A 27,893-nucleotide genomic window follows, 5' to 3' on the forward strand; every position below is an offset into this window, starting at 1 on the left:
GAGGGTCTTCCCAGGAGTCCCCAGGAACATCACGTCTTTTGGTAATCAGTGGTCTTTCTGGAAGTCTGTCCCTTCCTTCAGGTTGCTGTGGTTTTTGTGCACTTCTGCTAGAACCATTAAAGAATGGTCTGGGGATGATGACTTAGCAATGAGTGGGCAGAATCAAGCTGGCAGGGCTACCAGCAAGGTCTTTGGTAGAAAACAGATACTGTGTGGTGAGTTTCCTTTGTCCTCTGAGAAGCAGTGTCCAGAAGCCACAACAGGTAGTATTAAAACTGTTCTACTCTCAGGGCTGAAGATCAAACAGGGAACTGAGAAACAGAATCACGGGGCACAGTTGTGAGTGCAACCTGAGTATTTCCCACAAGCGTTTGTCTTTCTCTCTGCAGCTCATCCCAATAGGTCATTTCTATAAGTATTAACTCAAGTCTTGTGTTGTTGTAAAGATGCCACTTGTCCCCTGATAGAGTAGGGCTTGATCTGACATTCTAACTTCCTTATCAATTAGGGCATATCTGCAATTCCTTCTGCCTCATCTATTGGTGTAAAAAATGTAAAGGGACAATTTTTTCCTAACCAAAAGGTTAGAACTTTTATTCCTTATTTTCTTTCAGAAGATACCACTCTTGCATGCTCTCATCAAATGCTTGTCCTGCATGTACAACTATTCATTGTAGAAGCTGAGGTTACCCCTAGCAACCAACAGTTTGTCTAAACTGCTTTGGCTTCAGCGTTCTCTTAAAGGAGAGTTCTCCGAATCAATTTCTAAAGAGCTTTTATACCCCACACATTAAAACATATATAAATAACAATTCAAATTTTAAGAGCTTAACAAGACCTTTCAACAACGGTTCATAATATGAGTTATTTTGAGATTAGACGGAATTTTCATTACTAGCTAAAACAGGAGTGGAATTTCTTTTTATGGATTTCTCTAGTTTCATTTAATAAAACTTATCCAATGAGATGCATCACCCCATGAAATAAGAGGCGGTGCTATGTTAAATACTTGTAGATGTGTTTCAGGAAACTCTCCAGGTATTAACTAAGACCTGGGAGAATGCATAGCATGCAACCTTCCCCCATCACTGGCATAACTGGATAGTATTTTCCCCTCCAAAGCTCTGGGAAATACTTTATTATGCCCCACAGAGCCAAATGGGAGACAATGAAGTCTTGTAATTTTGGTAATGTTTTGTAATTTGAATTAGGAAAGGTCAAAGAGAAGAGAATGTAATAGAAGACTGAAGGAAATGTGCTTTGTGAAAATTGTACATTTTTTTCCAGGTAAGAGAAAATACTTCATTCCTTTTAATAGATCTGGAAGTCCAATACTAGAGATTTTTTACATAGACTGATCGAGAGAAAAGAAATAATCCAGAATTTTCAAAGATCTCACTTCCTAAACAAATATGTACTATGTTCTTACTATTTACAAGATGTTATTGAAATCATCTATATGATCATTTATAAATCACAGTACCTTTGCATAGACACTGGTCATAGTAATGGCCCTGGTAGTTGCCAGGCCATATACTGCTTTCCTTACTTCATATACGAAAAGAAAAAATAGGCTCCTGAGGTTAAAAAAGTACCCAAGGTTACACAGCGTGGAGGTGAGGTACAAAGCCTGAACTTGAGCCTAGCTCTTCTGTCTCCAGACTTCAGCCATAATGACTTCTATGACCATGTATGTCTCAGCTGTTTATCTTATATATAGGATTTACCAATATTCATGTATTCATCTATCCACTTATCATAGTCTGAAGTACATACACACCAATATATTCAGGCATGTTGGCTATAGTAACACATGAATGGGTGAATGGAGGAGTTACTTCTTGGAATGACTTGGATGAATGGAGAAGTCACTACATACACTTGGAGTGTGAGACCAAGGGATGTTATATAATTATGCAGACATTAGCTGTCACCAATAATTCTCAATGCTTTATATTTGCACTTTCCCTGGAGAGTATAAAAATAAATATATATTTTTTGTTTCTGAAGTTAACTGTCTAAATCTTGCTACAGTGATCTAAATTTCCAAAAAAAAATTTCACTGTAATTTTCTTTTAGTTTGGAGCATTTTTAAGTAAAGTTTTAGCTGGACAATAGAGAAAATCCAAAAACCATCCAAAGAGAATTTGTAGTGATATGAAACTCCTCACACGAATAAATGTTAAGATCATTCTACTGTTTAAAAGATTGTCTTCAGATAAGAGGCTCTGCAGGGTACCACTTTAGGACATCTCTTATTGCCTCTAATCTTAGAAGAAAGGATAAACTAGAACAAAACTCTGATCCTTGAAAGATGGAAAGAGTACAATGAATTTAACTGTTTACATCTTTTTTACACATGTAGAGCTTAGACACCCAGGAAAATACATCGGGACCCTCCGCAAATCGAATCCAGCTCCTTTCTTCCAGGATGGCTGTGCCTGATACACTAAGTACAGGGGATACACCAGGATGGATCCCTGTTTGTGCTATTTTTAAAGATTTACAAGGACAGAGATTTCACTATGCCAATATTTGTTAACTTTATCACACAATAAGCATATCACAGGCCATGTCCACTTAGCGATGTCTTAATTTAAGGACACAACATAGAATACTAGAGCAGCAGTTATAAAAGAAGGTAGCCACGAGGTCTGCAAAAGTCAGTATGCCTTAACCCTACCTGCCTTACTAGTTTCTGTGTAAGGCACTAAGGAAGGGAAGGTGAATTGTGGGGTGGAGGATGAATTGTGAATTGCAAAAGAGAAATTTAAACATTATTTGCCAATGAAACTTGAAGAATGATTTAACATTTGTTCTGTTTTGTTTTTAAGAACGTGGACTCTATTCTTTCCTTGGTTGGGAGATAAAATAATTTGTACCTTTAATATGTTCTTTTCTTTTTATATATATATTTTTTCTTTTTTATATATATATTTTATTATTGTATTATTTGATTATTTTATTTTGGTTGGGAGGAGGTAATTAGATTTATTTATTTTTAGAGAAGGTACTGGGGATTGAGCCCAGGACCACCTGCATGCTAAGCATATGCTCTACCACTTGAGCTATACCCTCCCCACAACAAGCTGTTTTCTGAATGTGCCGGAAAATTGTATCCGCCGGAATGGATTGGTGTTTACTCTTCTCCATGAAACGTGGCTGTGATCAAGAGCTGCCTCTCGTGGGCAGTTCAGCCTGCCAATGTCTAACACATCAGAAAGGGAGAGGAAAAGGAACATGAGGACATATTCAAGAGTGTAACACAGAGTTGGAACCTAATGCACTAAGCCTGTTGGCTTCCACAAGAGTTCCGCAGGAGGACTGACCGCCGATGTGATTTTTATCTTTGCATCTTTCAGGCAATGACCTTGACGTGCAATACTGTAGCCATGGCTTCCATTGAAAGGCTCTATTTAAAACATCTTTTTCTGAATTACCAAGACAAGAATGGAGCAAACAAAGATGGAAAAAATAATGACTTGTCTACAAAGCTTCTCCCTTCAGTTCTCTAAAACTGTTAATACCTAATTAATGACATTCCTATTGTACAAAAATATTGAGAATCCAAATATAATTTCCCAGCTAATTATTTCATTATTTGGAAGTGACACATATGAAGTACGTAATCTTCATAAGAGCCAGCCATTGTGGACTTTCAAGTGGAATGAAGTGCACTTTTCTTGTGACTATTCTGATTAAGTGAAAAATGCCTTCTATATTTATGTGTATAATACTACCTTCTTTTAGAAGATATTTACCATTAAAGTAGGGTAGTGAGATTTAGGTGAGTAAATTATTACTGACACGGAAACCCAAGGAATGTCAAAGGATGTGACCACTAGCAGCTCCAAGAGTCTGGACCATTCCTCTTTTGTTAAACATGGCTCCAGCAGTTGATGTACGGATAGTAGTGGAAGGAACATCCTTTCACTTTCAAAAACTTTCATACCTCTTCCGCTCAAACAACAGAATGTCAAATACCATATTCTCAAGTGTTATATTAAACTATAAAATACTGGTGGTTCCTGAGGGAGGGGAGAGGAGACTGAAGAGGGACTCCACGTGATTGGTTGGAAGAGATTCAATGCCCCATTACATTTTTTTTGAAACTTTTTTTTAAATCTGTTTTTATATATAGTGGCTAACATTTGTAAATCTCAAACTCCCAAATTTATCTCTTCCAACCTCCTTTCCCTGGTAACCATAAGATTATTTACTACGTCTGCGAGTCTGTTTCTGTTTTGTAGATGAATTCATAGTGTCTTTTTTTCTCTTTTCTTTTTCAGATTCTACATATGAATGATATCATATGGTATTTTTCTTTCTCTTTCTGACTTACTTCACTTATAATGATGATCTCTAGATCCATCCATGTTGCTGCAAATGGCATTATCTTATTCTTTTTTATAGCTGAGTAGTATCCCAGTGTATAAATATACCACAACTTCTTTATCCAGTCATCTATCGATGGACATTTAGGTTGCTTGGCTATTGTATATAGTGCTGCTATAAGCATTGGGGTGGTTGTATCTTTTCCAATTAGTGTTCTCTCTGGATATATACCCAGAAGTGAGATTGCTGGATCACATGGTAAGTCTATTTTTAGTTTTTTGAGGTTTCCACAATGGCTGCACTAAACTACATTCCCATCAACAATGTAGGAGGGTTCCCTTTTCTCCACACCTTCTCCAGCATTTATCATTCATGGCCTTATGAGTGATGGTGATTCTGACTGGTGTGAGGTGTACCTCTTTATAGTTCTGATTTGCATTTTTCTGATAATTAGTGATATTGAGCATTTTTCTTGTGCTTTTTGGCCGCTTGTATATCTTCATTGGAGAATTGCTTGTTTAGGTCTTCTGCCCATTTTCGGACTGGGTTGTTTGTTTTTTTCTTCTTAAGTTGTATGAGCTGTTTGTATATTCTGTAAATTAAGCCTTTGTCAGTCACATCATTTGCAAATATTGTCTCCCATTCCGTAGGTTGTCATTTTGTTTTGCTTCTGGTTTCCTTTGTTGTGCAAAAGCTTGTAAGTTTCATTAGGTCCCATTTGTTTATTTTTGCTCTTATTTCTATTGCTTGGGTAGACTGCCCTAGGAGAACATGGCTAATTGCTCCATTTCTTTGATTTAAGGATTAACAGTTGTAAGGAGTGCAATTAGAACTAATAAAGCTTTTCAATAAAAATAAAACTACATCAAATGTACATTTTTTAAAAACTGACAACAGCCTGCAATACCTCACAGTTTTGTAGTTAGAATCAAAGTCTACCCAAGTCTAACGATATGAATACTTCTGGGTCCTTAGCAGTGAGGCCTCGAGTCAGGATGAGAGGCCACTTGGTGTAGCCTGTGCGCCTTACTTTGACAGAGGGCCAAAGAGGTACCTTTAGGACTGACAGTCTGATTATGAGGTATATTGAATATAGGCTTTCCTCTGGTTTTCCAATTTGGCTACTTTTTTTTAAAAATTATTATTTCTAAAAGCCTTTGGAAATTTGAAGGAAGCTTTTGATAAATTGTTCAGTGCCCGAGTAGAGGCCTCCATGATGCATGTTTGGTGACACCAGTCTTGACTAATCTTTAGCACTCTGGGATCTAGTTTGGAGACCTGGCAATTTCTACTGCCTTTAATTGTTTTGCCTCACGCATGAAAATCGATCTTCTGTGTACGTAAAAACTTATGAAGAATTTTAATCAATACTTAGGGGCTCAAACAATGTAGTGATCTGTGTTGATATTAATGCAAATAGCTTAACCCAAGTGTAAAATGAATTCCCAGAGACGCTTTGTGTGTGATGACCTTTGTACGTGGACAAACACTGACAACTAATATATGGCACAATTTGTCTCTTTGCCTGGATTTTGGCAAGGATCTTATGGAATGTATCAATAACAAGGTGCATTCCAATTTCTAAAATGCTAAAATAGGAGGAAAATGTGATTTTTTTTAAGTTAAATTTTAAGGTTATATGTGACTTTGTGTTAACACATACAAAGTAACAGAAGGTGTACAGCTCATAAAACAATTGATTTACTCACTAGTTTTGCAAATGAATAATTTACCTAGATGTGTATATATTATATATATATAATTATATATATATAAAGTTAAAAATTAAAAACTGAAAGAAGATTAAAAATGTGATTCTTATAATCAAGGAAATCTGATGTTTATCTGTTGGATTTTACAGATAAAATAAAAAAATTAGAAAAATAGTATTTAAAAAGCTTATTGGTTCCTGATTTACCTGAGATAGTCCACTTCCCACCCACTGTCCCACCAGAATCATTGGCCTTTCATTCTCAAAGGTGTCATTGGCTTGGGTGGTCATTTATATGGCTGTTCTACGTATTGAGCACCCTTGGCAACAATAACATAACAAGTCTCTAGAGAACTGAATAGTTTGATATACAATATACCTTTGAAAACATATAATAAATTCATTCATATAATCCTCAGAAAAACCCTGTCAAACTGGTCCTTCCTTTGTGGAAGAGGATATGAAGCTTAGTGAGACTAAATGTCCTGCCAAGTCCGTTCAGCTCTCATGTGACAGAACCAGGATCCCAATCCAGATGTCCAGGGCAAATGCATTCTCGTGGGTTTAATAGCAATAATAACAGTAGAAATGATTATCATCAACACCATCATCATCACCTTAATAATAAAGCTACCACCTGCCCAACAGAGGTTCATAACCATTGTTTGTTCCATGGACCACTTTGGCTTTTGGCGAAAGCAATGACATCTTCTCAAATAGTATATTTGAATACATAAAATAAAATGCATATTATTACAAGGATATGAATTATCTTAAAACACAGTTATCAAAACCTTAAACTCAATATGTTATATTGTTATGTTTTAAAATGCATAAAATAGTAAGATCTTGTAGTATTATCTAATTATACTGTAATTTCAAAGTAGCAATGAACATAAGGATTATTCTGAGATTTCTGCAACAACTCTAATGTGATATGAAAATATCTGTGATTTCTCTTGGTGACAAAGTAACAGGTTCTGCTAACACTTCTAAGGTTTGTTACTTACATTCATAATGGAAGGAAATTCTGAATTTCAGTTAGAGAGTATTGAAAATAAACGTGTCATTTTCTTCATTCAAATTCACAGACCACCTCCAAATTCATGAACCCCCAGGTACGTCAGATTCAGAACTCCTGCCTTGGAATAAACCTGCAAAATAACTATCATTATCTGCATCTTACAAATGAATAAACTGAGGCTCAGAGTATTTAACTTGCCTAATATTTTTCACGTAATGGCCAAGAAGGCTGTCAAGTGATATTAGCATCTGTACATCACCTCCCTAACTCTCCAGTGGCAATCACCATTTAAGTGAGAATTGTAGCACCCACCCCTCTCGCAGCCTGACGCCTCCTTTGGAATCGTTACCCTAATCACTTGCACCTCCTTCAAACACCAGTGATAGCCTTGATGAGGACCGCAGATATCCAAAGGGAGATTGGGGGTGAGGTCTGTGTGCCTGACTAACTGTTTTATTCAGCCTGCCTCAAGCATGTCTAGTGTTCCGTCTCCCCTAAGTGGTCCTGGGGGGCTTTTCAGAGTGACCGTTATTTCCGACGTGTTTGATGCTAATTTCTAAACGCAGCTATTTTCCTCTGCTGCCTTTAGGCGATCACTGCTGCTGCTTATTACTATCCTCCGATGAGGGAGATTGTTTTTCTGCACCTCCCTCAGCTCAATATAGGTACCTGCTTGGGTATTTTTCTTGTCTATAATCACTGTAATTCCTTAATCTCTTTTTATCTAAACTATACCTATTAAATTATCTTAACTTTTCTCAGAGCTAAATTGCCTCATCTGTTTATTATTTTTCCTTCATTTTGTCTGAATGCTTTAAAACTTACAAAGTATGCGAAGCAATTGTTAAAGCTCTAAGTGGTCCCAGGGTGCCCTGATTAGTTTCTGTAATTGAGTCTTCCTGACTACACCGTGTGTTATTAGCTTCATGCTAACTAGTATAACTAATGCTAGCGTAACAAACCTTAGGGTTTCTTTTAAAAATTATTTAATATTTAAAAAATCCTGTGAATGTGCCCACTTGGCAGTTGAGTTGTTAATGGCTCATCCTCTTCTCCCGTGAATGGTGGCCATTTTATTTTGGCAAATCTTGCCTCTTGGGGTTTCTCATCTTTGGCAGTGAAGTGATGATGGCATAGGGTCTGCTCAGGATGTCTTCAGCCTGTTTTCACTTTTGCCACACAGCTTCGAGAATTAAGAGTATCTTATTCCATTATTGAAAGAATCTTAGAAGCTTCACTTGTGTTTGGGAAATTGAAGGGGCCATTTTTTTAAAATCATTGTCACTTTATATAGCCTTCTAGGAAGGATTTATTTTTAGCACTTATAATGGATGTTGTAAAAACTTGTATATTTGAAGAGCTGTATAAAATATACACTAAAGATTCAGCTTTCTACTTCAGTGGTTGAATCCTTTGCTTTCTTAAGAAAATTTAAAAAACAGATCCTGAGAGACTGATGTTGCCTTCACACCAACACTAGCAACGGCATCATCTCTGTCATCTTCGCCAGCACCACTCTCATCCAAAACAGCACCTAGCGACGTGCTTGCAGGGTTACATATACATGTACATATATGTGTTTAAACACAAAAATAGATGTGTTTATTCTTTCAGCACATGTTTATTGAGTGCCTTCTAAGTTCCAGGCACTGTCTTAAACTCTGCCCTCATCTTACTTCCATTCTAATGTATCAAGACTGATGATGTGGATAAAATAAACAAAATGGTATGAGAACAGCTGAGGAGGAAACCAAGACAGGGGACAGAGATGTATGTGGGGAGGGAACGTTCGAATTTTTGTTGGGGGGACAAAAAGGGACTTTGCTGCGGTGGTAATGTTTGAGGCAAGATCTGAAGAAGACAGAGAAGTGAGCTATGTGGGTATCTCTAGGGAAGGTGCTGATGGAGAGTGTATGTGACATTCGGGGAACAGTGAGGAAGCCAACGTACTGAAAGTGGTACAGGGAAGAGAAAGCAGTGGGACGTGAGGTCACCAGCGTAAAGGAGCCCAGATCATGTCTCGCGGGTTCTCTGAGTGAGATTAGAGCTCTCAGAGGCCTTTGAGCAGACAACTAACCTGATCTGAATTGACAGTCTAAAATGATTGCTCTGGAAACTGGTTTTAGAACAGGCTTAAGGGGAACTGGAACTAAACAAGGCTGAATAATCCACGTGAGAGATGATGGTAACTTGGACCTAGATGGTAGCAGTGGATGGGGTGAGAAGTTGTCAGTCTCCAGGTATATTTTAAGAAAAGAGCCAGCAGGATCTGATGGTGGATTGTATATAGAGTGAGAGAGAAAGAGAGGAGTCAAGTGCAACCCTCCAGTTTGAAGCCTGAGCATCTCAAATGAGAGGAGTTGGGTTGAGGCATAAGGTGGAGATCAGGAGGTCAGCTTTGGACATGTTAAGTTTGAGATACCAGACATCCACCTGGAGAGGTCAAGTACATGGCTTGGTAAAAGACTAGAGTTCAGTGGAGAGATCTAAGAAGCTATATAAGTGGACAACATTATTTGGCTGCTTTGAATGGTATCATTCATTCATTTATTCGTTTGACAAATATTATCCAGTGCCTCTTGGCTAGACCCTGGGGGTACACTAATGAGCTAAAAAGAACTCTGTTCTCATTGGAGAACTTTCAGTCAAGGGGCAAATATCATCCTCTTCTATCAATCTCTCTCCCAGTTTTTTCCGCATCACCCCCTCTTCTTTGTACATGTCTCTTTCATAAAACTCATCATATTTAATTTACAGCCAGTTATCACCTTTGCTCTTAAGCTCTGTCCTTTTGTAAAGAACTGGTACTATTTAGTCATCTTTATACACATATTCTTCGTAGGTAGGTTGATAGTATGGTCTGTTATTAAACCATGAAGCATAAACCGTGAAGAAAGGAGGCACCATTAATAATCATACCGAGGCAAAGGATGTGAATTGGGACTACCCAGGGCAAACAGGGACATATGGTCATCGTATTTGGTTTCTGTCTCAATAACTATTAAATAAATACAGTTTATGCCCCAAAGAAACATCTTTACCGCAATGACTTAATATTTTGCTTTTAGCTTTAATTAAGGATCAGTATTTAAGAAATGGTGTTAAGAAAGGTGTTTTTACCTCTTTGGTAAAACTATTATTGGAGACCTTATCCGTTACTTTGTTCAGTGTTCCTCACAGAAACAGCCATGTCGTAATTCTTCTCAGAATTGACTGCTGGAAAAATTGCTGCTTTTTTCAAGGAGCTGGTGGTATCCTCTCTTTTCCTGGATAATGAGAGTTTCATAATGTATCAGTCTTCCCACTTCCCTTCACAGCACGAGCTAGAGCTAAGCTACATCCTCAGGCTGCTGTTGGGGTATCATGTCAAATTTTCCCAGTTGTGACTTTCTTTCTCCTCAAATATTTCTTGAGCGCCCACTATGTGGCTCAGACATGCAGAAATAAAATTAAAAACTGAGGTAGACAGCAAGCTTCCCTGTAAGCTTTGTTACATCTATCTATCAAACAGTCTGGATATTGTGTTGTTTTTAATTCCTAAAAGAAAAAAAAATGTGAATACAGTCATAGTTCCTATATAATATAAACAAAATTCTTATTTCTTTTAGCCTATGCTTATGCCATATTTTCAGCTTTCTGCCTCTCTGTCATTACCATAGTGACATTTATAGAAGGATCATGTGTTTTCCATTAGTTTAAAGGCTATCCATGGACCTTAACCAGCTCCAGAGGAGAATTTACTGAGATCTAGAGTGCTTTGAATGACATTGTAGAAACTGAATCTCCTGAAAACACAGGTTTATCTCAGAGAAACCCCCTGTGCACACAGAGAGAATGATAGGGCTGGAACGGGATCTCCGGAAGCCGTTTATTCTGTTCCTGTCTCTAGGCAGCATGGTGGCTAAGCCACAATGGGTGTCTGCAATTTTAGGACAAATGTAACCTACCCGAGACTGCCCATGCCCCCGAGCTGCAGCCGGTTTAGCTGTCAAATAAAAATAACTTAAGGCATGCCACCTTGTCATCATCCCTTTCCTGGCTCTCCTTTGGGTCCCCAAGGCTGTTCAAAAACTGAATGCTGGAGACTGTCAGACAAACAAGTCTGGACCTCAGGGTAGACCTGACCAGAAAGTAATACCTATTCTTGGTTTTGCATGGCAGGGAGAAAGCGTTTTATCTATCATCCAATCATGATAGGTGTTTGAGATAAAGCCCTGTGAAGCACCACCCCCCACAGCTCCACCCCTTGAAACGGGAATTTCAGGATCACTGGCAGCACTGGAAAAGATGATTGTGGCAACGCAGCACATGGTACCATAGGATGATTTCCTTGTGAGAACTTGTTTTGGGTTTACCGCCTGACCAAACAGCATCACCACCATCATCTGTAAAATATTAACATTTCCAGGAGCAGGAAAGTGGTACTGAGACGGATTGCCCAGTGTCAGTGTGGGGTTTACTTCTTTGAAGACTGAACGAAGGAGGCGACATGATTAATTCAAATAGGAGTCTCTTTTTCTCTTCATTCGATTTGGGGATTGCAATGTCACTTTAGATCAAAACCTAAGACAGTTTACCTAGGTTATGAGAAAATAGAAGTGTTAAAACAAAAAAGAAGCCAAATTTGAGAGGAAGGAGATGTTGAACTTGGGTCTGTATTTGTGAAGAAGAATTGTTTGGAATTTTATAAAAGCAAAGAACACAAACATCACCCTTGTGTTTATATTAGGACGTAAGCATTTGAAAACATACAATATGTATTTTAAACACTGTTCTTTTGAATTTTGCATTGCACCCAAAGAATGCTAATGGTTACCAAATTGTTCTTTGGCAGAGTTAGCTGACTCTTAAAAAAAAGAAAAAGAAGTGTGATAAAATGTGATTCTAGCATAAGACAAAGTTATAAATCCTCAACCCTGAGCAGATATTAATTAATCCAATGATCCTAACCTAGGTTGGTGGGGAACATTTCTCTGCATTGCATTATGTCCATCATTACATGGCAATGAATGACTGTTTCCATGGCCCCTAATATATGGACGCTTCTCTTTATTAAGAGAACGGGGTAGGGGTTTATAGATAATATCTGAGCTCATCACTGGGCTTCTCAGCCTCCTCTGTGTGTTTGTCTCCACTGGTGCTGGTTTTCTCAGCGACAAAGCATCCAAGCTCTAGTAGCAGGTTTCCTGCTGCACCCCGTAACCTGGAGGGCGGGTACCTTGTTGCGTGCGCTAACGCGGGCTGAGGGAAAGCAGCACGGCTCTGCTCTGCTGTACCAGCTATAATCAGCTTTTCAGATCTACACTGAGGACGTCCCCAGCCACTCACGGCATAGTAAGGAACACGGATGTTTGTGACAACCCATTCCTGAGAAGGGGCAGTTCTAGCAGCCCTGTGACCCGGCTTATTCATTCCGGCTTCTTTGTGCAGAGACATTTTGTTTTCCCAGCTCTTTGCCATGTGCTAACGATTAGACAGTGACTCCATAAATGAGGAGAAAAAGCAGTGTCATGGACGGTGGGTGGTTTGTTTTCTTAGTTCTTTATTGGAAACATATGGAGATGTTTATATATAAATAGAAAACAATAGAATACTGCCATCATGCTAGCAGCAGCTAATAAAATTCTACATGAATAGAAACCAAACATGTCTCTACCTATGCCAGGATTCTGACTTACTGACATCTGCACATCCTGTCTAATTTGGGTTGAAAAGATGTTTTATTATTTTAGGCTTTTTATTCCTAGTTCGAAGGAGATGGTGGAGCAAGATTTTTGTTCTGGTTTTTGTTTCTATTTTCATTCTTCTTTTTGCTTAATCAAATTACTTGATTAGCTGGGACAATAAATTCTGTCCAAGCAGACCTTGTATTGTGATCATGCCAAAAACTTTTTAACTATACACTTGTTTCACTATATTCTTTGTGTTTTTGAATTGAAAGTGAGGACTTGTGGCCCGACAGTTGGAAATAAACTTCAGCAGACAGGGCAGTGGAGGGGTTGAGAGCACAGGCTTGCAGAGGCAGAGCTCTGGGTTTGAACTCTGGCTGTTCCACTTACTAGCTAGGTAAGCTTGGGAAAGTTAGTTAACCTGACTAAACCATGGTTGCTTCGTCTGTGAAATGAGAAATATAATAGCACTCATAGAGTGATTGTGAGCATTACATGGGAAAAGCTATAAAGCATTTCACAGTGCCTGGCATGTCGGACGCACTACAAAAATGCTACCTGTCATCATTATAAGCCGCTAACAGAATGGTTTATGTGGAGACCATCCTTGAAAATCTGAGAGGTACTGATGTTTAGCGGTAAGACCAGTAACAGCAACTATTTATCAAGTGCTAATCATGCACCAGGCTTTACGATGCACTCTTTCTTACAACTCCATGAACTGGGTACCATTATAATCCCCATTTTACAGAGGAAGAAACTGAGAGTTTACACAGACTGCCCAAAGTCACAGAGCCCATGACTGGTTAATCTGAGGATCAAACCAATCTGAATAATCCCAAAGCTGATACTTCTTATCTCTCTGCTAAATGGGCTGCCACATAGTGTAGAGAACCTTTGGAAGCTCCTTTATTTACATTGTTCTTGATGTTCCTGTCAACATCCTGGCATTGCACAGTGCCGTTCACAAACTGTGGGGTGCCCTGTCCATGAGATATCTGTTCATTTGCAGTTGAAGAGGGTCAAGAAGCCCTTAATGCATATTTTGTTAGGAGCCCTGACAAGTTCAGCTCATGCAGTAACTTTCATTTTGGTCTACAAAGGTCTTTTCTTTGAAGATGCTCAAAGCTTCATATGTGCAGGCTCATTGCTCAAGCTTGGAAGAGAATATTTGTCCCAAGCCACAGATGGAGAAGCCAACGGCCAAGGCAGCATGACTTGGGGACAGAGCAAGAGGCCAGTCACTCCCCTGGGCAGCACAGCATGTCAGTTGCTGAGTCCAGAAAAGAGAGCATCCAGAGCTGTGTTCACTGCACCAGGCTGACGGCCAAACTACTACCTAGCTCCACTGTTAACTAAATGTGACACAAGTAGGAGCAAATTGTCCAATTTTCTGTTGAAGGAGGGGGCCTGCCAGAAATACAGGAACCCTCACATTCATTACCCAACTCTGTCTTTATGTGCAGATATATTATTTCTTTTCCCATCTTCACAGGGGAGGGAGAGAATTTGGTATGGGGGTGCAGCAGGGCACATAAGGGGACAGGGTTAGGACTGCCAAATTCATGTCAACTTGCTGACCTGGCACCAGTGTGCTAGTTAAACGAGTCCTGAATGTAAGACATTAATGCAAATATTTTGAATATTATTAACACTAATGATGCTACAGTCGTGCAGCTGTCACACCTGAACACCGAGGTGGTGCTTTTTATCATAAATGCCTTGAATCTTTCTCTGAAAATCATCATGAAGACAGAAATTCCTTAGAAGTAAGAGCAGAAATTTGAACAGACTTCTGCTTTGTTAACCGTCTCAGCAGCAGCAGCAACAACAAAATGGTCCCAGGGCCACTGAGTTCAGTCCTATGAATGTTGGCAACACCCTCCTTTAGAACCTACCTCTGTTCTTGCCCTTGTAACAGCAGTACACTTCCATGGCACTAGTTAGGAAATTGTTGTAAAAACATATCTGTTTTAGAGGAAAAAAAAAGTATGCAACCCTCAAAATGTTGTTCTAAGTGAAAAATCATTCCAATTCAGAACACACATTACTTACTGCTCCATCCTGTGATAGTGATGACAGTGTGGAGTTTGGGAAAGCATAGGATTTCAGACCCAGCTCTACTGTTTGCCAACTGTGTGACCTTGAGCAAATCACTTGACCTCTCTGATCCTCAGTACCTTTCCTATAAAACAGCATCAACCATAAAACTGCTCTGTCTACTTTACGGGTTATGGAAGAAGATCAAAGAAGGTTGCAAATATGAAAGCTCTCCGAAAGCCCTGTAAAAATGTTATTATTGATTTTTTCTAGGTAAATAATGAGGGTGAGAGCTTGGGAATAACTCAGCTGAGGTACTATTTGTTCAGTCTTGAAGAAGTGAATGGCTCCTGGGAAATAGATGGCCACGACAGTTTGAAGGACCTTAGACTTGCAAATCTTAGGGCTGTGTGGCAATTTAGCTGTGCACCCTGGTGACAGCCTCTTATATTCTAAGCTCTTGCTGTGACAGTATTGGCTACATGAAATCACTGTATGCTTTCTCACCAGAGTTTATTTGGAAAAAGTCTGCACACTAGGGCCTGGCCGGGGTGCTGGGCGTAGAGTGCTGCAGTTGTACACCAGAGAGAACGGCATTTCACGTGTTGTTCTATTCCATCCCTCCCTGGGGGTCCACCAGATGGAACAACAACAAAATCAGAAACCCAAGACCAACCTGTCAGTTTGACGCCTTTAAGCCTTCGCAGAATTCACAATCAAAATAAGATAGAATATCTATTTAGAGGAAAGAGCTGCAGAGAAATAAGTCCACAGGGCATATCTTCTTTTGTCTGAGCGTGGCTAATACCGTCTAGAGACCCCCACCATGTAAGGGGAATTGTATGTGGTACAAGATGGGCACTTAAGAAAACTGGTTGAAAGAATATTATTGCTGGTAACAGTAATTGAGTAATTTTAATACGGGGTTTTGTATTTTTCTTCATTAAATTAAAAAAAAATCTTTCCAAGTCAATTAGAATTTGGCAAATCCCAGCACGAGTAATTTTGCATCTCAGAACTGTTACGTAATATGCAGACCAGACCCCAGGTCGGGCAGAGCAACATGTGTTTTGGCAACAACTGGTGAGAAGATAAAGTATTTGATTATTGTTTTTTTGATAACTCCCAAAGAGAAAGCAAAGAAGCAGCCGATATGAACCAGACACTTCTCTCTTTTGTTTAGGCAAACATTTCCAACTACAGCCTTGTGATGGAGTCTGACCTGGGAACCTTCTTACCCTCTGGGCTGCAATTCACTGGCAGTGAAAAGGCCAGAGCCATCATGGAGGAGGTCATGAGCCTTCTGCAGCCCATCAATATCACACAGGTCTTCGGGGCCGGAGAAGGGACAGACATTAACTTCTGGATCGAAGCCGGAGTGCCTGGTAAGAGCAGAAGATGAAGCTGGGGTTCCTTATACACTGCTGGTGATTTAAAATAAAATTTCTATTCTAACATGCCACAGTGGATACTGGTAGGTCAATTAATACATGGAAACCCTTGACTTTATTTTTTATTGAAGTATAGTTGATTTACAATGCTGTATTAGTCTCAGGTGTACAGCAAAGTGATTCAGTTATACATATATATATATACGTATTCTTTTCCATATTCTTTTCCATTTAGGTTATTAGAAAATATTGAATATAGTTCCCTATGCTATACAGTAGGTCCTTGTTGTTTATCTATTTTATATATATATCTAAAAATCCCAAACTCCTGATTGATCCCTCCCTGCTGCTTTCCCCTTTGGTATCAATAATTTTGGTTTCTATGTCTGTGAGTTTGCTTCTGCTTTGTAAATAAGTTCATTTGTATCGATTTTTTTTTTTAGATTCCACATATAAGTGATACCATGTGGTATTTGTCTTTCTCTGACTTGCCTGACTTAGTATGATAATCTCTAGATCCACCCACGTTGCTGCATATGGCATTATTTCATTCTTTTCTGTGTGACAGAAGTATTCCATTGCAGATATACCACATCTTTATCCATTCACCTGTTGACGGACGCTTAAGTTGCTTCCATGTCTTGGCTATTGTAAATAGTGCTGCTATGAACATTGAGGTGCATGTATCTTTTCAAGTTAGATTTTCGTCTTGGAAACCCTTAGCTTTTGTCTACAAGATATAATCTGATAATTTCCAAAATTGGGGTAATAATACTCTCTGTATTTGTTTACCCATCTATCTTCTCTTTCTACAATATAAGTTCCTCGCTCCAAGAGATTATGATTTAATGATTCTGGGGTTGGGCCTAGAAATCATTTTTTTAAAATAGGTATTGTAGCACAAGTGACCTCCTGACCAAAATAGAAAAAATAGAGTACAAGGCAATTATTACTACCAACATCTTCCTAGTTTCAGTCCTGTGCTAGGAGATCTTCTCTGACCCAAGTAATTCCCTACCCAAAACCACGATATCTGAAATTTTACCATTAGAGATTTATTCTTTGAGGTTGGGTATTTGTTGCTCATAGTTTTTCCTAATGCAAAGACTACTGTAAGAGGCTGGACATAAACGAATTTACCTGATCAGTGATTCATCAGGTTGATATTTTTAAGACAAGTCCTTGGCAGGGATAAAGTTATGTAATAGGAGCAGGCCTGGGATGGTTGCAGGATTGAAAAGGGGAACTGTCTTAAAGAAGACAAACTTACAATGCTTCCCAAATTTGCCCTAGACTGGCCATGGGAAAAGGTTACTGATGATATTAGACCTCTATGACCTGAGGTTGTTCCCTCAACACTGTTATATCCATAATCAAAAACATTGTTAGAAGATCCATTTGCAAATTATTCTGTATTTGTATCATGCAAACAGGAAGTCCAGCTTTTGAATAGTTTCCAGAACCATTTCTATAGGTATAAACCATTTCACAGGTTTAAAATAAAAGTGTCTCTCTAGATCCATCCCACCCCAGCTTTTTATTTTTTCAGCCTGCAAAATAGCATACTGCATGGATTTAAGATTTTTAAAAAGCTCACTCTTGAGATATTATAGATTATCTAAAACATATTTTAGATTTCAAGGTTTGTAATAATCTTTCACAACAAAAAATAGAAGGAGCTTGTCTTTATTCTAAGGCAAGGACCTAAATTCTCTGCAATGGCTTGTGTATATTTTAACCCCATTTTGAAATATCTTAAAACAACATTTCCGTTTTCAGTGCTGTGCATCGTCTGGTCAGCCCCGAGACTCTCTGCCTACATGTCCTTTTTAATCATGATCAAGGCCTAGGGGAAGGGAGTTTGCCCTTTAAGTTGTATAGAATGATTTTGTTGAGTTTTAGATTTTTCTTGACCCTTAAATCTTTTAACAAGAATCTTCCTAAAAATTGAGAAAAGCTAAGTAAATTTGCTGGGAGTTTGATGACAGATTGTGGGTGAATTAGAGTGGAGACTGGGGGAGGTAAGAGAGGAGGTGAGGAGCTGAAACTAAAGACAGAAGTAGAATTTAAAAATGTATACTCCATCCTGCCAGGTATTTTTTGCTTTTGTTACATCACATAAGTGGGAATCAGCTCTAGCGTCATTCCTTCCATGCAATACTCCATAAGAGCAGTTCTGTTTGGAATTAACAAGTGGATTTGACTGTCTCCATAAAGATAAAGAGGCCTTTCCTCTTGCCACGGTGGAGTGGGGAATTTATGGTTGCTTAAGAATTAATGTGAGTATAATTTATTACGCTCCTGCTAGTTATCAGACACCCAGTTAGACTTTTTCAAACGCTGTCTGTTTTTATCTGTACAACCATCCTAAGAGGAAGGTGCAATTTTTCCTACTCTGTAGATGAAGAGACAGACTTAGAGGGACTAAGTGACCTACCCAAGTCCACCCTGCTCTTAAGTGCAGAAGTCACCCTGAGAACAGGCCACTTGGGTTTCAAGGCTGGTGGCCCTTTTCCCACAATATGCAACAACATAGGGGCGTCTGGAATGCTAAGATGGTCTTCCAAATCTGTGGCAGTGTCTGAAATGTTTATCTTACTCAGCTCTTGCTTATGCAAAGGATTTCAGTTCATTCTTGCTCCAGAATAATTTACCCCTGGGGAAAGGAGTTTGTTATTGTAAATAACTACTTATTTCTTCTCACATTCTTTGTTCCACTCCCCTTTCTGTCTCTGCAGGTCACGAAGGTTTATATAAACCCGGTAGTTCATTTAGACTGCAACGAATGTTTCCTAGAATTCTTTTTTATTTCCTTTAGAGTATTGTAAGACGGAACCAAACTATTACTACTTTCCCCTATAATTATTGAGCTAACTTTTGATGTTTCAAGTTTGGACACTTCCTAGAAGAAATAATGGGACAGTTTATAACTTTTGTTACCCATTGAAACTATCAGAAACTTCAGAAAAAGATGAAGAATCGTAGTTAATCTGAAAAAGAAAAGAGAAATATACTAGTTTTGTGTACTCTAAATTCTTGAAGATATGGCAAATTACAATAAGTTAAACCTAAAGATAAGACTCAAAATACTAATTAAGTTATTATTTAAATAACTGCTCCCCTAATTTTGAACAACTAATGAGAAATATTTCCAAACGCCATCCTTCCTTTCTTCTTTCCCTTTTTCTTTTTCTTTTTTCCATTGAATTAATAAATATTTATTGTGCCCTTCCATGTTTTGGGCCTGTCAAATTTCTGTGGTCTGATGGCTGGGCCGCAGTTTTTAATGTTCCATGTATACTCAATATTAAAATACTAATTCGGAGCACAGATGGAATTCAAATTCAACATGTTTTTCATTAATTATAAAAGCCAAAGAGAACAATTTATGAAATCGTCTTTAGAAGAGATGACACTCTTTATCTATCTAGGTGATGTCCGTGTGGACAGGATAACTCACAGAAATATAAGGCTCTGGGGGGAGGAAGTTTAAAAAATAACGTCTTAGGTGTATTTTCCACATGAACTCCCTGTCCCAGGTCCCATGTCTACCTCCTTCCTATTTTTCTCCTCCAAATCCTAGATGCTCTTTCAGGTTCACTCCATATTCATCAGTGTCTGCGAATCCTTCTTTCACAGCCCCTGGTGCTCTGTTGCTTTTCCGAATTTCTAAAACAATTCTGTAGCCTGCAGTCTGGCACTTGAATTACACACTAACATCGATCTTGGTTTACTAGGAGTTTATATGCATCCTGCTTCCTAGACTTAGTGATCAACTTTTTGAGGTTAACATTTCTATATCTTTGCCTCCTCTGTAGCTCTTAATTTTGGGAAACATTTAAATTCTTGTAAATCTGACAAGAACAAAAAAACGAAAACATAGACATAGTTGTTTTCTCGACAAGCTTTGGATCTCTCAGCTTAAGAGTGTGGAAAAATAAAGGATGTTGAGAAAAAAAGACACAAAAGAAAAAATACTGGAAGAATGACATAAATTAAGGAGGCTAGAGCAATTCAGATTATTTCTCTTAAAGGAGTAAAGACTGAGAGAAGATGTTGAATAATATCGTCTAACACTTTAATGATTCTCATACATAAAATAGGAAACAGTTGTGCCCTGGCTCTTTCAAAGATAGTACAAGAGCATGATTCAAAGTGGTCCAAGAGGGATTTAGGTTAATCTGTATTCACTCCAGACAGCAAAGAGGCTTTAAATCTTAAATTTTTGCCTAATTCTCTAATTAAAATTTCCAGGTTAGAATGAGAAGAGTCTATTTCATTCCGGACAGGTCACAAGTAAGACATAATTCATGGTTCTCAGATGTCCTTAAATGCATCCTTCTTGAACACTTTTCTTTAGAAACTTCTATAAAATATACACTAATGAAAAAAATTAGATACTCTTTTAACGTGACCTGTGGGAGTGAGCCTGCCCTTATCTCGTATCTCCCAATAAAATTTTCTCCTCTGCTTCAGAATCTGAGAGTCAACCTTTTGCTGATGATATTGGCAAGTGGTAGACAACGTGCTGGAAAGAATTAGTGTGTGTCCTGGCTTCACAGCTTTGAACGGCATATGCTATCTTAGGCAAATGATGTAATTTTTCTCAGCCTCATGCATTTATTATTGAGGATTCTTGTTAACCATCTGCTGTATGGAACAATAGTAAAGAAGAGAGACAAGATTTGTATTCTCACAATGTATACGGTCTAGTGAGTGAGACTTGCTTATCTCATATGCAAGACAGGCATGGTCACCACTGCACCCTACCCCCCATGCATTCCTCCTCCTCTGTCCCCATCTCACTGACTGGCACCGCCTTCCGGAAACTACACAATCATCCAGGACATACAGTCAGAAACTCCCCAAGTCCTGCTTACTCCAAACCCCTCCTATTTTTAGAGCGCATTCCCTTCTGCCTAAGCCTCTCGTTAGTCCTCGCCGACTTTCCCACAGCAGCCTCCTACTAACACCTCAGCCTGCGTCCCTCATTCCCTATCCTCTGCTTGGCTCACTGCTTCCAAAGTGAACCTTCTAAATGGAAAGTCGGCCTATCAGTTGGGATGCTTTGGGCTGCAACATAACACAGAAGACCATACTTAGACTGGCAGCAAGGGGATTTTCACATTCATTTTGAAAAAGAACCCTGGAGCCGGTGGTTACGGAAAGCTTGATTTAGTCATCAACCACATCAAGGACTTTGGCTCTTGACAGCTTCTCACTTTGCCAACCTCAGCATGTTGACTTTTGTCTTCAGGCTTGTCCCCTCGTTGGCTGCAGCTGTTCCAGGGAACAAGTTCTCACGCTTCGTGCAAGAGTGGAAGAGAGAATGTCCACAAAGGGCAGCTCTTTTTAACAGCGAGGCAGTCCCAAAGCAGCTTTTTCCTGTTTCATTGGCCAAATGTGTAACACGTGTCTGTGGCCAAATCAGGCAGTGATAAAGGAGTGGAATTCCCAAGACTGGCTTAGATGGATTAAATTTTACTTCCTGGGCCTAGGATGGGGCCCAGTCTCCACCGAAAATGTAGGCCCCTGATGTGTGGGGGAAATTGGCATTCTTTAGAAAGATGAAGGGATTTCCACTGGTAAGCAGCTGAGAGTGGCGGCATGTCTGATCATCTCTCCTCCTTGCTTAAAATCCGTTGGTGTCTCCCCATTGTCTTCAGAGTATCACGTTCTGTCCAGCCGGGGCTGGTGTGCAGCCTCCTCTCTCATGGCTGTCCCACGGCTTTGCATCCTTCTCTCGTTCATGCAAGGCTCGCTCCCTGAAGTCCTGGTGCACCCTGTGCTCTCGACTTCCTCGCCGTCATCCTGCCCGGTTCTGCCTTCAGCAGCTGCCAGTTCCTCCTCACCTGTGATTCAGCTCCTTGCGCCCCTCTCACAAGCCCTCCTTGATCGCCAGCGGTCTGGGTGAGTGACCGTGGGGACGTGCCCGCAATAGCCTTTTCACCTCCCCTCGTGGTGCTTACCCTTTCAGAATTGTCACTGATGATGGATTCCTCGTAATTCCCAGAGCCTGAGAAGAAGTGCCTGGCCATTAACAAAACATGCTGAATCAAATGCTGAAGCACTAGGGTCTGGGTCTGTAGGAAAAGGAGAATATGTGAGAGCTGGGAAGCTGTAATAGCAGAACCATAGTTATGATGAGTTTAGTAATAGCTTTGCTTCACTGAGCTGTCCTCTTTTCTTACATATTGTTTTTAAAATCACATTTTAACTTCTTTCATCTTTTTATAGTAGTTCAAACTCTATATTGAAGTACCAAATATGCAGATAACTTGGAATTTCATATCTTTTCCATCTTGCTGCTTTCTGATACCTGATATGGCACTAAGTGGAGCTATTTTAAAGTTTGTCATCGCTACACTTCCAAAGGCTGTTCTTCTAAAAGTTTCCAAGGGAGGAGAAGATCAGGACGCAAGTAGGAATGTAGTTTGAAAAGTCAGCCTCTGGACCCGGATCCCTGTTTTCCAGTCCCCAGGTGGAGCAGTGCAGTACAGCAGTTCTCTGTCCCCTGGTGCCCCTAGTTAAAAGATGGCTCCTTTATGGAAAAAACAAAAAACAAAAAACTCCACGCCATTGATGTTTGAGAGACTGATGCCGCATGGTGACCTCAGCCCCCTGGGAACATGAAAAGGGCACGCCCTGGTTTGTGACTATGGCCCTTATTTAAATAACCTGGCAGTTTTGTTCCGTCGCTATGCATGTCTTCAGTGCCTGCTGCAAACCAGGCACTCTAGACACTAAGGACAGAGCATGAAAAGGGCTTAGCAGCTCTTTTCTCTTGTGGAGTTTACATGCTGGCTGGGGATGGGGAGAGGGCGGGGGAGGAGACAGACTATAACAAAGGAATCAAGAACGAAGTAAAAAGAGAGTGGTAAGGGTGTTTCAGAGAATTGTAGCAGGTGACTGCCTCTCACCTGTAACTCAGGTGGGTCAGAGCTCCTGCTTTACTGTTTGTCAGCTGGTATGTGTGACACCCACAGCAATGCCACACTACCAGGCATTGCTTCTCAGGACAGCGAATAACGACAGCTAGCAGAATAGGCTTCTTCTGTGCTTCCCTCTTGTAGTAGACCTGCTGCAGCTCGAGAGAAGCTGCCGGGTACCTTGACCAGAGCAGGCCTGGCTCATGCCCTCTAGTATGACTGTCTGTAGCCTAGAAGGAGCGGAGGGCACTGCTTCTACCACCAGGCAGTTAGCCGTGCACTGCCTTAGGAGGTCGCTTCTGTTGTTGTCTGGTCTGTTACTTGAAGCACACGCTTTCGCTTTAAAGCTAATATACTTTGTATTTTGTCTCCTTAACTGAATTGAAAACCAAGAGAGTATTTTTTTCAGGCTTATATACCCAAGACCCATTATGACCTGGAACACAATAGGTTTCCAATAAATGTTTACTGAGCAGATGCATTTGATTTGAAGATGAATGCACAGAAGAGTTAAGTGATAGTAAAAGGAAGTTTGGGTCGAGCACCAAGGTAAATAACACATGCAGAGTAATTGTGGGAACTCATAGGGTGGAAGACAGGAAAGGCCTGGAAGAGGTGAACTTGAGCTGGATTCTGGCGTGTCTGTAGTGTCAGAATGGACCAAAGGGGCAGGGAAGGGCACTCGTGGTGACAGAAGTCATGTGAACAAAGGCAGATGTCCCCACTGGGGATGGTGGGGAGGATGACTTCCCAGGGCAGAGGAATCTTCTCGGAGAGCAGTGGACGGTAAGGACAGTCCCGTACCTCTGAGCCAGATGAAGAAGAGGCATAAACTCAGGAGGAAACTCTTGTAGTTGATGCAACATCATGGGAAGTCTTCAGTAGAAGATGAGAGCAGGGTTTTAGAAGAGAATACATAAGACTCAGGCCAGGGGACACAGGTCACACTCAAGGAGGAGGATAAGACCTGGAGTGAGAAGGGAGCTTGAGGAAGCAGCAGTTTAGAAACAATCCCTTTAGAAAATCAGAGGATAATGCTAAATTATTGCTCTACTTTCTGCACAGCAGTGACCCGAAAAGCCACTAGGACTTAAAATTCTCCATCTACTATTTCCCATGCCTGCTAATAATGTAGCCTGGAAAACTTCCACTTCCGTTAACTGCCCCTTTCAAGGTCTCGGAGTTAGTTCTTCTGGTTTCCCTTTCCTGTGCACTTGACTTCCCATCAGTTTCACTTAATGCTTTACAAATACTCTAACTGGCCCCTTACGTAACACTTCATTCAGCAGGTAGCTCTGTTATGTATAAATTATGGAGGATACAAAAAGAAGACATGGCCTCTTTTCTCTAGGGGCTCACAATGGAGAACTGACTGTGATTTGGGGTTTACTTAATAATCATGAAGACAAGAAGGAAGACTTCATCATGGGAAACTAAATGAAGCTGCACTGAAATTTTCTAAGAAAAAAATCTGACATTACCTGAAAGCCAATAGAGTTTAGGAAGTAGGATTTCAAAATATATTTCCTCCTTGTCAGATGTGTGAACTTTGTCTATCCCTACTTCAAGTGATGAGAGCCTGTAAAATTCAGTAGGGCCTGTCATAGTAGGTAATTTTAAATATGGTTGAAAATTTTTTACTACAGAAAGTTTCAGACATATGCAAAAGTAAAAAGAACAGTCTAAGGAACTCCTGTATACTCATCGCTCAGGAATTTTTCATCAATGGGCAGTTTTATTTCATTTATACCCCAATCACTCCTCTACACCAAGATTATTTTGAAGCAAATGCCCAACAGAATATATTTTATATCATTTAATTTGTAAATATTTTCATTTGTAACCCTAAAAGGTAAGGAGATATATATATATATTTACAAAAATATATATATAAGTATATATATATTTACAAAAATAAATATTAAAAAGGTAAGGAGGTGTATATACATAAATATTTTCAGAAGAAGAATAATATTGTAGTCATATTATTCCTCCTAAAATATCTTATAATAATTTCTTGATATCATATCCTATGTATGTCCAGTTTTCAAATGTTTCCAGTTTCCTCTAAGCTATGTTTTCTTCTACAGTTTTCTTGTTTAAAGCAGGATTCCAGTAAGGTTCAAACAATGCAATTGGTTGATGTGGTTTATGTCTCTTAAGTCTCTTCTGATCCTTGGGTTCCACCTTCATCTTTCTTGCCACTTATTTTTTGCAGAAACCAAGCAATCAGTCCCATGGGATTTCCTACAGCCTGGTTTTAGGTGATTCCCTTCCCGCGGAATCATTTAACATGTTCCCACGCTCTCATATTTCCTGTGAATTGGTAGTTAAATCTAGAGGCTTGATCTGATTCAAGTTTGATTTTTTCATTTTTTTACTTTTTTTGGAAAAAATACTTCTTAGGTATTGTCATTTGTTTCCACTGTGAGTAATGTCTAGCTTTCTCTTTTTATGATGTTAAGTCATTGAAGATTATTGCCTAGGTCTGTTATTTCATTGCAGGTTGCAAAATGATGACTTTGATTATTAGTTGAAATAATTCTCTAAAAAAAAAAAAACTTTCCCCCCATTGACTATCTGATTACCCTGAGGTACTTTTGCATAAGAAAAGTAGGATAAATGCTTCAGTCTTTCCCTTTATTTACCTATTTTTACAATTATTGGTTGACCCGCTAGTATCCTCCAAAGATAGCTAAATTGGGTTGATTTTTCCCATCTTATTTATTAATGGATCTAAAATATATAGATGTGCTTTATTCTGTTGTAGTAGTTAATGCTTGTTAATGCTCAAATTATCCTACTTTTGGCCGATGAGAGCCTCTTTCAACTGGTTCCTGAGTCCTTTTGACACACCCTTGTAGTCACTGACTGTGTCCTAGATTTCTGATGTGACGGTGTTCCTGGCTGTCTTGTATATTTCCTATTCCTGATCTGGAATCAACTCTCTCTCCAAAGAGCTCCAGTTTCTTCTACGAGGTCATTGAGTTGAGAGGCCACAGTCTGAACACTAAATATGCTCATTGGTACTGGCCTGGTCATTGCTTCTAAGCCTTTTTAGTGAATAGAAGTAGAATTTCTTTTTCTCCGAAGAAAAAAGATAGTACGAATTGTATATTTTCATTTTGAGTTCAGGACTCCAAAGCTGTACTTTACCTCAGTGGTGTTATGTCTGTATCTCCTTTTTCCTTTGCCAGAAATCCTGGTTCCTAGTAAACAACATAACCGCTCATTTGCTTCACCCCACAGCATGCACAGTGGTCTCAGAATAACAACACCGCATGATCAACAATGGCGTGACTATTAAAAACAGTTTGTTTACTGCAGGTCATTGTTTGTCTTTGGGATATATATTCCACTAGATACATACAAATTTCTGTTAACCTGCAATGCAATTTACCCTGAACATGATATGTCCATCCTTCATATTTTTGTCTTAAAATTCACAACTACTGATTTCTAAAATGTTTAAATGCTCTTTATAATTTTTCTTTATAAAATGAGAAAGAGGTTACAGATAGGAATAATTATGAGACTTACTAAAATAATTACCTCGGAGTGTCACAGCTGGATCCTCAAGGTGTATATTGCCTGTTCTTAGTAGATCTGATTCAGACAATTTTACAGTTTCATTCATTCACTGAAGAAGTGTCTAGTAAGTGCTGTATGGTATTCAGGCAAGAGGAATAAAGAGGGAATTTAATATGTGTGGAGTGAATATTGTGTGTCAAGTATTATTTTAGCTGCTTTACATGCATTAGCTTATATAATTTTCTAAGACCATTTTAAAGTATACATTATTAGTCTGTAACCAATTTTCAAATGAGGCAGTTGGGGCTCAGGGAGTTTCCTTTGTCCAAAGTCACAAAGATATTAAGTGGAAAAGCCAAAATTAACATATTGATTGGCCTGTTTTATTCCAATGTCATTTATAAAGTACACTCTTCATCCTCAAGGAGTTAATGGAGGGTTTAGACACAGGAAGAAAAAGTGCAACACGAGTTCAGGCAAGAGAGGAATTAAATTCATGGAGCATCACAAGAGAGGTGGCACTTCACCTGATTGTCAAGAAATAACAGAATTCTGTTGAAAGGGGAGGGAGTGCGTTCCATCTGCAAAGATGGGGATACACACAATTGCATAGGTAAGAAGGCACAATGGGTTCTTGAAATGATGAGTAGTCTGGTTTGGCCAAAGTCTAGTTTAATACAGGGAAACAGAGGTAAAACTGAAAAGGTCCCATGGGACCCCCGTTGGAACCTGAATGCCATTCTTGGGATTTGGGACAGCCAGAGACTTCTGAGTTCTGAACAGGCATGAGATATCCTGGGGCTCGATCCCAGCCCCTGAGAAGGCTCCATCTAAGTCATGTCATCTCCTCTAGGATTCAAAGCACAGCTTCAGAGATCCACACGTCTCATGGGTTGGGCTGCATGTCTTCCAGCAGTTTCTCACTAAAATTGCCCTTTGGTGGATGTTTTGCTACTTGACGTTTTGCAAAATTAAACCATACAGTGGGAGAGACAGAGTAGTCCCACAGAATACTGCACTGTGACTGGCGTTGGTTGCGGGAATGCTCAGGTATCAACGGTGAAGTCTGACTGCAGTGCAACATACGCTACTTGTTGAAACTTCTTTGAGTCAAATAAGTCTTAGAGTATTATGACAGCTCATCCATTTCCTATGAGAGCTCTACTAAAAATATGCTTATCAATTTAGCAACTCTAATAAGCATAGGATTATGGAAAACAACAGGAAAAAACATCACTGTTCAAGAGACTTTGGTAAAAACTG

The 27,893-nt window shown here is 39.4% G+C and overlaps 1 protein-coding gene across 2 annotated transcripts in view; it reads left to right on the forward strand.

The window, feature by feature from the left end:
- The window catches only part of CPQ (carboxypeptidase Q), a 299,566-nt gene that overhangs the window by 223,726 nt on the left and 47,947 nt on the right, over positions 1–27,893 (forward strand). For both annotated transcript variants that reach the window (XM_006198037.3, XM_072949488.1), the window contains exon 6: positions 15,963–16,164. In XM_006198037.3, coding sequence (XP_006198099.1) covers positions 15,963–16,164 — 202 coding nt within the window. The remainder of the gene's footprint in view (positions 1–15,962; positions 16,165–27,893) is intronic.

This window comes from Vicugna pacos, chromosome 25 (assembly GCF_048564905.1).
Source record: "Vicugna pacos chromosome 25, VicPac4, whole genome shotgun sequence".
Classification (NCBI taxonomy): Eukaryota; Metazoa; Chordata; class Mammalia; order Artiodactyla; family Camelidae; genus Vicugna; species Vicugna pacos.